At 40.0% G+C, this 13,571-nt stretch overlaps 2 protein-coding genes across 2 annotated transcripts in view; both read left to right on the top strand.

The window, feature by feature from the left end:
* Window positions 1–571: 571 nt before the first annotated feature.
* On the top strand, window positions 572–2,332 carry esm1 (endothelial cell-specific molecule 1; the record flags this gene model as incomplete). The annotated part of the gene is given in 5 exon segments (XM_079656810.1): window positions 572–592; window positions 594–685; window positions 687–1,051; window positions 1,457–1,600; window positions 1,739–2,332. Coding segments are annotated over 5 exon segments (717 nt in total). The 3' UTR covers window positions 1,834–2,332.
* Window positions 2,333–10,677: 8,345 nt separating this feature from the next.
* arhgap24 (Rho GTPase activating protein 24) overlaps window positions 10,678–13,571 on the top strand; it is a 78,930-nt gene continuing 76,036 nt past the window's right edge. The window contains exon 1 of the mRNA XM_079658351.1: window positions 10,678–11,126. The gene's annotated coding sequence lies outside the window, so the exon portion shown is untranslated. The remainder of the gene's footprint in view (window positions 11,127–13,571) is intronic.

The following is a 13,571-nucleotide window of genomic DNA, read 5'->3' on the forward strand; positions in this document are numbered from 1 at the left end:
TACAATAATATGTTTAATGTATTCACAATCAGTTAAAAAGACGAAGAACAATAAAGTAAAGAAAGAAAGCTCTTACGAACTCATAAAATGCAATGTTTTGTATTTTCAGTCATGTTCCTTCGTTTTTCTGTATACATTATAAAGATGTGATTAAAATACTTGTATGCATCTTAGTGGATATAAACTAGTGTGCAACACATTCTTTTATTACTATTGTTGCTTATTTTGGTGTTGGACATACACAACATTAAGAACATTTCACTTTTCTTATGTGAGTCTAAAGATGATTTTATTTTTGCAAAACTGTATTAATCTTGGTAAATATTATCAGCATAATTTCAAGGATGTTATGACTAAAAACATCCTAACATCAGATGTGATTCTTCAAAGCTGAGCCAGTCACGAGGTTTGGGGGGTTCTGTCGGTCCCAACACAAAAACAAACCAAAGATAACTTATGACATCAGGTCACACGGATTTCAATTCCTGGATGGCGGTCCAGAGTTAATCCCACATCCAAGCCGGATCTCTAAAAAAGGGAGCTGACTGGCAAAAAGGACGACAACACCGGAATGAGGAAATTGACGAGGGGCAAAGCCATGTGCAAAACAAAGTTGTTCATCCCTGATAACCATACAACCTGATGAGCCGGGGGTCACTCCACTCAAGTCTCACAGAGGTGCTCCGTCTCTCCCCGAGATATCCAACACACAGCAGCCCATCCAGGAGCTCTTCACCCGGCACCATGTCTCTCCTCCTCATCACGGTGCTGACTTCATTCATAGTGCAGGATGCTGAGGCTTGGAGCACCAATGTCAAGTACGCGGTGAACTGCCCAGACAGATGCAACACGGAGCGGTGCGGCGCGACGCAGCGCTGCGCACGGACTGTGCTGGATGACTGCGGCTGTTGCCAGGTGTGTGCAGCTGGCAGAGGGGAGCATTGTTACCGCACCGTGTCGGGCATGCACGGGGTGAAGTGCGGACCGGGATTATTCTGCGAGTTCTACAAGGATGAGGACGATTATGGAGACGAATATGGGATCTGCAAAGGTACTGTCGACATTATAATGTGCCCAGGGTGCTGCATCTGTTTGCTGCGTTTTGAGTGTGTGATGCTCTGCTGCACCAAATCTCCTTTTGGTGTTACAGTGTTTAAGGTGCTATTCATTGGATTATCACAAGGAATAGCCCCTGCCTCATAACCAAATACAGTGTATGTGTGCATGTGCAGACTTGTGCATCCTTGCTTCAAATGGGAATTGGAAATGTAATTTGACAAGCTTAGGAGTTTATAGTTCAAACATCAATGATAATACAATATAAATGATTTTTGTGGGTCTATTGCTCATTTATCTTGTAATTCATCCTTATGATTTTGACTGTGAATATGAGTCTATAAACAGGAGTAAATTAGATCCAGAGACTTGTCTAAATTATTGTTTTCTTTTTCTTCAGACTGCCTGTATGGGACCTACGGAATTGAGTGCCGCAAGACTTGCAACTGCAAAGGTGGCATCTGTGACAGGGAGACAGGAGCATGTCTCACCCTCAAATTCTTTGCCAAAATTGCCAGCAAGCTCAAGACTGACACTCAAGAAGGTATACATCTTGACATTTAAAAAAAAAAAACACTTCACTCTGCTGTCAAATGTCTCACCAAATTGACTCAATTAAGTTCTGAAAAACAGGTCATTTGTGAATTGAGAGATTAATGAATTCTGTCACCTGTGTTTCTAGGGGGAGAGGGGGGCTCAGGAGAGGTCAGCTCTGTCCAGAACACAGATCAAGACACGACCAGATCCACGGCTCCAAAGCGGCTCAACCCTCGCTGACAAGTGCTGACAAGACTGAATCTGTTCAGTGTAAATGTGGCATTAACTTATAAATGAACTGAAAGATATATTTTATTATGTTAAACGATGAAATACTTCCTTTTTTTTTTATTTTTTACAGTATTACGTTATATTTGTTTTTTTTGTTCGTGTTTGACACAAGCATCAATTCCAATTAAGTATGCAGTCTGTTATTTTTTTGTTCTTGTTCATTGTCTTTCCTTTTTGTACTCTGTTCCCATGAGCTTCAATCTCGATCTGATGTTCTCATTTAGTGTGCCTTCATAAATTACTTTGGAGAAAATGATAAGAAAAATATTGCATATATTTTCAAACTGGACAAGCAATAGTTGTTTCATTGTAGTCCGCTAAACATTTTGAAATTTTCCATTGCAATATTTAATGTGTTCTGTATAAAAAAGGGACATGGGAATTATACTGTATATGACACCAGCCAATGTAATGAATGCTCTTACAATTAAACCAAAGTTATCACTGACTGTTGTCATGTTTATTTTAATTGCCTACAATGTGCTATTAACCTAATAAGCGATGCAGAATTTGCTACAATAAGTGTATTAATAAAAAAAAAAACGAATCATTTATTATACTGTAACTAATAATGTAGTGACTTCAGCAGTTTATTGTCATGTTACTGTTAAGGAAAAATGTAACATCATTAATGGTTACTGGAGTTTCCAGTACATTGGAATTCAGTATGTTTTTCCATACTAGTGACTGCTACAGAGAGTGATATCTTACAGAGGAATTTCATGTCTCTAAAAGAGGCACAAATCCTTTAATATAAGCCATAATATTACATAACCGGTACTGGTATTGGAAACTGAATTCATATATGGTTAGTTAAATAAGAGAGTGAATGTCGAGTATGCTGTAGTGAAATAGGAACATTATTTGTCATTATGGCATGCTAACATAGTTCATATTACATTTTCTTAGTCTGAAATATACTGTGTACTTTTGAACTTGGGTGTGCATTTAATTCAGTGTTTTAGAATTATTTCAGTGAAAAAAGAGGAGGATACATAGTTGCTCTCAGGACAACATTAGAGAGATTAGGGAGGTGGTCTTTGAACTGAAAAAATGTTAAGTAGTTTGGATAGAAATATCCTCTGGGTAAGAAGAATTTGAGTTTCCCATGATGATCTGAAATGGTACATGCCAACTGAGGAGCAGAACGTGCTGAGAATGTTTCAGGCATCCTTGACTCTTGAGTTCTTGGAGAGCTCTACTTTCTCAACTTCCACAAATGGCAAAGAAATTATTTGTTCCCACGTTTAAAACATATCTCACTGTCATTGCAAACATACTTTATCACCAAAATTAAAAAGGACAACTGAAGAGCAAAGGCTGGGTTTCCTGGCTTTACAAAAGATCATAGACGGGGCAACATTTGACAAAGTTCCTCCTCTTCACATAAAAGCCGTGTAAAAATGATTGGAAACAACATGAGAACAAATGTGATTGGTTTATTAAGGAGGCATAAAGTATTTGAGAAATGGACATTGTAAATGCAGCTAAACATTTATATTATTTCAACTCACCTCTTCAACTTTCAGAAAAGAAGTGAAATGGTTATTTTTGCAGACCGATTTTCCTAATATTGTTAATGTCATGCCAAAATTCATGCAAATATAGAATAAAGCTTTAGTATAAGTCTTTAATCCTTTGATTATCTACATCAGACTGTCTCTGAAAGAGATGTAGGTTCCATTTGAATATAAATGTGTTAACTTACAAATTATATTACAATAAATGCCATGATCAAATGTGAATTAAGCAATGAGTTAAAAATGTGAACTTATTGCTTGCTTGATTCAAAGATTTGAATAAACGTTATTGTAATTCATAATCAAACAGGATAACTTATGCTTGATGAGAGGAAGATTTCCCCTCAAAATCTCTTAAAGCGCACGCAATTACAATTATATCAAACATTTTGGCCAAAACTGCAAAAATAATCCTGTCCCAGCTAAAAATATCTCTTATTAGCCTCACCTCTTGACTCTTACCGGTACAAAAATGTTTTCCAGTATTCAGCTTGTTTATTTCCTGTGCTTCCTGACACCTGTGAAAATGTCCCTTCTTCCTGTTGTTGTTGTGTCTGACCAGGACGGGAATTTAAAAGCAAGGATATTTTTCAAGAGACACTTGAAAAAACCTTGGAATTTACAAGTGACACACAACTGCAAAGGCTCTGTCCTCTTGTCCAGGGACAGCAAAAAGACACTTCACATCCACTCTATTCAATTCTTATGAAAATTAAAGACCAACACCTAAAAACCCATCAGTGAACAAACCAACTGTCCCTGTGAAACAATGAACTTTAATAAACTGACTGACAAAGTGTTGTTATATAATCTTGATTCAAGTTATCTATTGTAAATCATGTCTTAAGTTAAAAAGTGAATCATTAGAAATCTGTTTTTTATAACAAAGAGTAGAAATGTTTTTGCATAAAAATAAATTATGGCTTTTGGAGCTGAAACGTCAAACTGTTGAACACACACACACACTAACCAAGTCTTCACCCTAAAATGAATGATTCCCCTCATGGGGACCTCCAATTTGTCCCCATAAGGGAAGCCAGTCCCCACACGTGATTTTGGTCCCCACAAGCATAGTAATGCTAGGCCACACACACACACACACACACACACACACACACACACACACACACACACACACACACACACACACACACACACACACACACACACACACACACACACACACACACACACACACACACACACACACACACACACACACACACACACACACACACACACACACACACACACACACACACACACACACACACACACACACACACACACACACACACACACACACACACACACACACACACACACACACACACACACACAGGAAACTATTGAGGAGGACCGGAGAGTTCACAAGTGTTCGGGGCTCTAATGTTGCTCTCATTCCCCTGAGAATGGACAGGCCGAGGCCTCGTAACCAAACAAAGGACCCTTGAAAATAACAGGAAAGCGATGGTGAGAAATACCCTTTATCTGACTCCCTGAACACGTCACTGCCGCTCCTGCAGAAACAAAGGTGCGTGAACGAAGTAGTAAATAACACTGATTTACTGCAAATAGATGGTCTGGTATTTGCAGTTTGGCCCTGCCTCAACAGGTTGTTTATTGTAGCTGAAGAATGACATGTATGAATGGAGACAACATGTAAACACTGTGAAAAAGGAAATTAAGTGGTGAGATTGATTACATTGATAGCAGATAGCTAACCTGAGGCTTGTGAAATCTCACTTAACTCATTGGCTTTTATGTTGCTTCATCAAGATGTGATGCAGTTTGAGTAATTAACTATTTGACTCACATTTCCAGGATTCCAAACTCCTTTTCTTTCCCAACAGGAACATCTTGAGCCGTAAACGACTGGAGCGACCTGACAGACTTCTGACCCCTGGAGGAATTGTCAATGCGGCGTGAGAAGAAACAACCGGTTTATCATCACACATCAGAATGACAAAGAGTTACAATGTTAATATAGGTTGCCATTTTAACCATACATCTGTAACAGTCTTCTCTTTATGTATTTGACTACTCTAAAGTGTGTTTTATTCCATAAAATAAAATGTGGAGCAACATTTTGTTCTCGATGATTTGGAGCAAAAAAAAGTTTGGGAAATTATCATTCTTTCTGCTTCAACAGTAGCATACATACATGTTACCGGTTATCAGTACTATGTACAAAATACCCTCAGGGAATAATATCTGAGCGAATGACAATCTGTTTGAGACAAACGACAATATCATTTTGTGTGATCAAAAGAAGATAAGGCAATTTATTATTTCTGACTCAATTTAGGTTCAATCTATTGGAAAATGATGTATTCAAGTGTACGTTTGACACTCATTAGGCTTAAACTTACAACTTAATTTGGTAAGGGCTCTAAGGTTGCCCAAAACCATTTTTTAAAATTATATCTCATATTATTATAAAACAAATGTATTTTGAGCTTTGAAAGTAGTAATACATTGATATTGTACCGGGTAGGGTTTTTAATTGAATACCTTCTGAGTTCCTCTTGTGCTGTAACACATGGACATCTGGTGGCTCTTTGATGCTATTGTGCTGAAAAGTTTTCTTCTGCTTTATTTTCATGTGTTTGTTTTGAAGCTTTGATAAATTAATGCAATAATAGATGTTACTTCGATTTAGTGTTATTTTGTATTTGTCATAAGTATAATAAGGATTTTATAGCAACGATCTATTGTTAGTAATGGGCTACCGTACATTTTATATTTACGTATAAATACAAAAATAAAGTTATGGATATTAATGTGAACATCCTTTTAGAAATAACAATAAACATGTATAAAAAAGATTAAAGATCCACATTTTAAAGTTTTAAAAATCACCACCAGAGAGCAATATTGTGTAAAGTAAAAGAAGGAGAGCTGATTTTAGGTATGGAGGGATGCACTGTTTCTAAAGTAAAGACAAACTCCGATAGAAAATCAGAATACAGTTGCAAAGGAAAGACTATAAATAATAGAAAAATAAAACAACCAAGGACTAAAAACTAAATAATAATTAACGCAGCAAAACATAGCTGCCGCTTATCAAAGCATGATTGCTCATACACCATTTTACTTGCATTAGTAAACAAGCTCTACTGGATTTTTCAATTAAATACCAACAGGAGGAAGGCTGTGTTTGCATTGACCTTTCAAAACAACGGTCAGCAGGTTCAGAAAAGTAGCAGCAACATTCCTGCAATATTTTCTCACCCTATTGAGGTCAGGAGGAGAATGAAACCAGCAGTGACATGTAGACTGTTAAACTAAATAGGGGTGACCTTGACCTCTAAAGCCTCCCACTTCTTAGACCCTGTTTACATGGAGACGGCTCGTGTTGTATCCACTACTTTTCTCTTTCGTATAGCCCGTTCGTTCACACGAGGCCGTAATGGAACCGCGGAAACGGACCCCTCAAACGATAACGAGTCCCAAGGTGGGTAGATCTGCGGACGGAACGCTCTGGGGGGCCCAACGGCCCCTACACACGGCGGCGTGCGTTGCCGCTTCAATGCTTCTGCCCATTCACTTTGAATGGGGTGACGTCACGATTCGCCGAACTGCATTGTGGGAGCAAAGCGTAGCTTTTCTCGCGGTGCTCGCTGCAAAAGTAGAACAATGTTCTACTTTTGACGCCTGGATGGAGACGTCAGCCAATCAAATCACGTTTATGCAAATCTGTCAGTACAAGTGCTAGCCAATCAAACCGCGTGTATGCTGGGAGAGCCAGACCGCAGTTCATTTCCTCATATCCCAAAAAATAGAGGAGAAAATAATCATAGCGGTAGGGAATCACCCGGTGCTTTATGATCAGTCCCTGTTCCCCGGGATACAAACCGGAGGAGCCAGGCATGGAGGGAGGTGCCAAGCTCTAGCCAACTAAACGGTTTGTGTGTCCGGGACGGGAGATTCATGTGATTGGTTGTGGGTCGAGCTTCAGACACGCCCGCCGGCAAGCTTCAACGCATGCTGCCGTGTTGACGTACCGTAACGGCTCCGTGTGTACGTCCTATACAATCATTTCCTGTTAACGATTAAACCATAGCCCCACCTCTGCTGCTCACTGCTGTAGCATGGTCAGTAGCTACTGCCCATCGAATTCGGTTCGTTCTCCGTTTCGTCTCCATGTAAACGGGGTCTTAAAGTTGTGCTTTATGGCTTTTTCGTTAACTTTCTTCTTTGTTTTAATCATAAACTTAAACAGGATTGTCCTATTGATATACAATATGTCGGGTGTCATTACTATCTGTAGGACCGCACTACTAGCAGTACATATAAGTGACAATGTGATCCATTGTTAATGTGAAAATATTGAGCAAAGCTAATTTTAAATTCTGCAATGACCAGACACTTACCAACAGAGGTCATGCACACACAGATGTATAATATCTGCCTAGAGCAGTGAGGGGACAAAAGTGTTCACAAAATACAGCAACACTAAAGTCCATATAATAATGGAATTTAAAGTCGATGACTTACTGTGTCATGCGGGTCGCTGGGAAAGGATTCCCGTCGTCTGCCTCCAACGTTTTTCATTATCTTCCCAGAAGTCACCAACTGTCCAAACCTCTGACTGCAAGGCCATGAGAACAGCAGATCCATTGAGAATATTTTAATTCCCGGAGGCTTTTTTGTCAAGATTCATCCATTCCAACCATATGAGTTATCTCCTATCGGATAAGGTCCCCCACAGTGTCTCATGGGAGAAGATGCATCCCCAGTTTGTTTACAGATGGCAACTTCTCACGTCACAAGGTCAAAGTGTTTCATGTTCAGCATTCCACGTCCTGCAAATATATGAAACATGCTGAAGGATGGCTGAGCACAGATGGCTCAGGAACTACTATTGTTTGTTCTCTACATTTCATTTAATCTGTGTTTTCATCTCATGAGGCTTTAAATACCCAGAAAATGTGTATTGTGTTATTGGTATAAATACATTTGACTTCATTCTCCCTGTTAGGTGTTGAATGTAAATGTATTTGCACAGCTGCAAAATCCTTATTAAAAGTGTTTTCATTTTATAAAGTGTCACTAAAAGTACCTTTAATAGTTACTGCACAGGAGCTAGCATGGCTCACAGCAGTTATACCAAAGTCAGAATGAAAACAATGTCTGATTTCTAGGCTGTGTTCTAGCAACAAATAAAAGCCACTTCGCAAATAACCAGTGTTTCCCAATGACCTTCCCCCATAATGAACCCATATTTTGGGAAATATAGGAGGAAGGTCTAATACTGGTTGCTGCAGAAGACTTGAAAATGTACCAAAGCTAGCTCCAGGAGTTATCGAGACCCTTATTTCCCAACATCGGGTTAAGGACCATCAAAAGGCTCCCAAGATCAATAAGATAGGATAGAAAGATCGGATAAAAATACAAGTACATTAAATATAATTAATCTTTTGTAACTTGACAGTTTTTCCATACAGAATACCAATACATCGACCAAATCACCAAGTATAGTGGTAATGTGTAAACAGTATTGTAGTTTGTTTTTTGAGGGGTTAAAGACATACGTGTTGGGAACCCCTGGTAAAATCATCATTTAAAAAAAAATGGCATACAAAACAGAAACATTTTTTAAAATGTTGTCGCTGTTGCTCAAAATGTGCCATGCAACATGTAAGATTCAGATAACTTTTTCAGGTAGCCCCGCACTGGGGAGAACACGGGAAACAGAAGGGGAGAAACGTGTTCTGGGAAAACGCTGATAATAAACTCTGCATTAAGGAAAGTGTCAGATTGAAGCTTTGGACAGATTGATGTGCTGCTGCTGCTGCCGCCACTTTGATCAATGGTTTGACTGATGCTAATAGCAGGTCCGAATGTAATGTTGACCTCAATCCTGCCTCACTGCTCAGGGTCTGCCCGTAGATCAAACAGATCAATAGATAATGTGTTCGGCCTGACCCAACACTTGAACCTCTAACACCTCCGTACCGTCCAGGACCACAGCAGTATGATATCACCGCAAAGTACACACACGGCCTCAATCCGAGTTGCACCCAAGTCTCACATGGTGTATTGTTTGTGTGTGTGTACATTTATACATTTTCATCCTGATTTGATTTTGAGGAAGTAATTATTGATGATGCATCAGCCCACATAGACTGGAATTTCCCTTCATTATTAGTAATGAGAACATTTCCAGGCCCAAGAGATGTGGCAAACACGTGCTTTGGATACATTAAGACTGTGTAAAGGTTCTGCATCTGTCTTGTGTTGAGACAGATGTTGTTAAAAGTTCTAAATGTATGTTTTCAGCATTGGAAAGATTGGTTTTTGTGGTGAATTTGTTGTTTTTTAAAATCTTTTTAAAACATCTCATTCTTCATCATCTGCATCAAAGGGTCTTCCAGCCTTATCTTGTTTTATACATTTCTTTCTCATCACTAAACTTATTCTGTCAATTATTACACATCATTTTCATTTGATTAGCTTGCATGATAAAGAAATTGTGTAAAATGAGCCTGCTCTCTTGTCGTAAATCAATAGTCTCCGTGTGGTGATTAGGCAGGTTGTGAGGAGTTGAAAAAAAGCTCAATGATTGCATGATCAAGCTCAGGAATGTACTCCACATGTCAGAATTCCTCAGTTTGTTAAAGCAGGTACAGTCGTTTTCTCAAACCGCAAATGCCTCACATCCACTACGGTTCAAAAGCTTTATCCATGATATAATCTCCATTTATTCTATAGAAAATGAATCATACTATTCTTTGGAAGGAACCACTGCAATACTATGGAAACGGAAGACATTTCAGACCACTCCCAGGTAAACAAGATGCACTTTACACTGGTGTGTATACAGCTGGGCTTGCACCAAAGTGAGGACAGTGTCACTGAATAAATGTTTGTGGAGCTGCATGCACGCAGTCATTTGTATACAACATATTGAAGATTCCTTAAAAGAGGGGAAGCTTTCTGTGTTTGTATGCAGAATAACTCAGAGATGATATATAGGGAACTGAGAATTGATATTGCACATTAGTAAAGTTTGGGGAATTTCCTGGCTGTTTGAACAAAGTGTGAGAGTTTTAAAAACTGCCAGTTGCTTTTGTGTTATCTGAAATACAAGCGAAAGTGAGATGCACTGCTGGAGCTCTGCTTGGTGAGAGCTCTCATCTTAAGACTTCCTAAAACACGCTCACTGAAAACACACACACGCACACTTCCCCCCCCCCCCCCCCTCCCTCTCTCCTCCCCCCTCCTCTGTAACCAACATATACACACAGTGTTCTCAGACAGAGTGTGAGCCAGGATGACTGGAGGAGTTAGGACTGCATAGGCTGCAGTGTGAGGGGGAAAGAGTGTGTGTTTGTGTCCGTGTGTGAGTGTGTGTGTGCATATGGGTTTGCATGTGTCTGGGTGGACTCCCACTGTACTGCTGCCCCATGTGTGACTGTGCTGACCGCGACAGCCATCCTGTTCACATCGGAGACTTTCTCAGCATGCAGATGGTGTGAGCAGTCAGGGGAAAAGTTTATAGCAGCTCGTCTGATCCTCTGCTAACTCCATCCACTCTGCACGCACCGAGTTTGTTCAGGGGAGCAGCAGAAGGAGCTGGAGTACAACTTCAGCTCTTCTCACCCCGGGATCTCTGTTGCTGTTGATTGATTAACTGTCACAGGATTGGATACAAAAAGGTGTGTTCATCACCACACATCAGAGCTGAGGGATTCGACCACGCATTTAATTTGAAAGGTGAGTCTACTCTGAGTTTTATAGCGTGTTTTTGCCTCCGGGGTATTGTTGTATATTGGTGATTCTGTAGCAATGTGCCATTTTTCTTGACATCACTCACTTTGGCACATAATAGGAATGTGAAGATACTGTAAGCAAATTGTCTGACTGATTGACACTATGAGGTATGTTATTTATATTTCAGTAGCCATCCCTGAGCTGAATAGATACAACTGCAGAAGTAACACCACTATCTTAAGCACAGCAGTTTGTGGTAGTTGCTGCTATGACATTTGGTGTTGTTGTTAAGAGTCTTTTTTTTCTGATTCGTCTATGCATTTAGTCTTGCACACATGAACCAAAACCCTAAGCAGAGGAGGTCAGCAAGTGCCTTCAGTTTACTGGAAATCATTATGGTACTTCTTTGAATAAGCTTTTCTAACATCACTCCACCTTCTTTGGGATTTGATGTTAATTGCACATCTGTCTGACACCAGGTACAAAATACAGTGCGTCCTGTACAGTGCACCAAACTATTTCCAATGAAAGTAGGTAGTACTAGCTTCGAAAGTGGCTCACAGATGCCAGCTGACCCAATACACTAATTTGCATATTGGCAACATCATTGAGCCTAATTTGCATGAAGCTTAGTGGTTGTTTTGGTTGAAACGAGGGACAGTCTGCCTGCGCCAAGGCAAGAGGAGAGAGAGAGAACACATGCTGTTGGCAGAGGAGTCGTGGACTTCTATTACTCCGAGCAGCATGGGGGATGAATCACAATATTTTGAAATCATTTCTTACCCCTTTAAAACTAGTGGGAAAAAGTTGTGTATTGCCAGCCACTTTGACCTGATGTATGTCCTATGTGGTATCTAGGGACCCAAGTAATCCAACTGAAACACCTGAAGTGTGCACCATAAAGATATTGTGAATAAGAAATGCACCTGAGGAAATAAGTTCACACCTTTCAGTTTAAATATAGATGCCTCACACCGATTCATTACTATAATCTGTAGCGACTGTGGCTGTGAGGGAGTGTGGTCGTCTTTCAACCAGAAGGTTGTGGGTTCGATCCCAGCCCATGCAGTCAACATGTCGATGTATCCTTGGGCAAGATACTTAACCCTGAGTTGCTCCTGATGGCATGGCCAACGGTGTGTGAATGTGTGTGAATGTTAGGTCCTAGAGTAAGGTACACTGCTCTGTATGAATGGGTGTGAATGGGTGAATGACATGTAGTATGTAAAGCGCTTTGAGGGGTCTTAAAGACTGGATAAAGCGCTATATAAGTACAGTCCATTTACCATTTACCATTTAAAGCATGCTTGCTTCCTTGTAATCCTGCAGCATTCCTGAAACAATAATTTGCTCTAGGTAACCCATACAATAACTGCTGGAGAGCAGGGAAGCATCAATTTCCTTACCTTTTCAGGTAGTCATGTTATTAAAATGACTTGCACAGACTGTGCTGTTGCTGTGTTAGACTAGTATTTTCTCAAAAGCTTGCTAATTCTGGTGCAGGACATACAGATGGATAGAGTGTTGCATATGCCATCTGAAACAACCGTCGGCTGGCAGAGCAGACACAAAAACTCAATTATGTTTGGATTAATGTGTTTGTTGTGGTGTGTAAGAGGATGTCACTGATTTCCAAATAACAGCACATCCATAATGAAAAAAGGAGGAGGAAAAAGGATGAGAACGTATTTCAAATAAAAGGAAAGAAAGGAGGAGAAGGAAATGACAAGGTTTGTAAGTGTTGATAAAATGCTTTATGTCAGGGAGGACATGAAAGACATCTCGTTTCCCCCACCTGATGTGTTAATGGAAAATGACGATGTAAAAAGCAACAAGGCATGAGCTAAGGTAGAAGGAGAGGAGATATGATGACCCTCGCGCCAGGAATGTCTGCAGTGCACAGGCTGTGTCGCTGGAAAGCCCAGGGATCAGGTTCCCCGTGTCAGCTGCTGCAGCCGACTGTTCCCATCTCACTCTGTGATATCGGCTCATTGAGACAGAGGAGGGGACGTAAACAGGGAAGACTAAAACTGCAGCAAAACTGGAGTTGATATCAAATGATTTCAGGAATGGTTTGGGCTTTCTGGAAGACAGTAAGATGAGAAGATTGATACCATTTTCATCAATCTAATGCCAGAGTGAAGATGTCAAACTACAAACAACTTCTGATGGTTCGCCCAGAGAATCCATAGTGGTGACATTTATGAAGGTTAAGATGCAGAGTCAGCAAACTGCACTCGCAAACAATCTCTGGGGAAAATGACTAAGATCACATGTGTGATTTTGAATTCGCCCTCTAACTTTGGAAACGTATTTGTTACCTCCCCCAAGGAGGTTATATTTTCAGTTCTCTTCTGAAGGATTATGGGAAAACGACTTGCCCAATTTGCACAAAGTGTGGTGGAAGGTTGAATCTTAGGTCAAATGAAACACCCATTACATTTTGGT

Source organism: Notothenia rossii (genome assembly GCF_949606895.1).
Source record: "Notothenia rossii genome assembly, chromosome: 11".
Taxonomy (NCBI): Eukaryota; Metazoa; Chordata; class Actinopteri; order Perciformes; family Nototheniidae; genus Notothenia; species Notothenia rossii.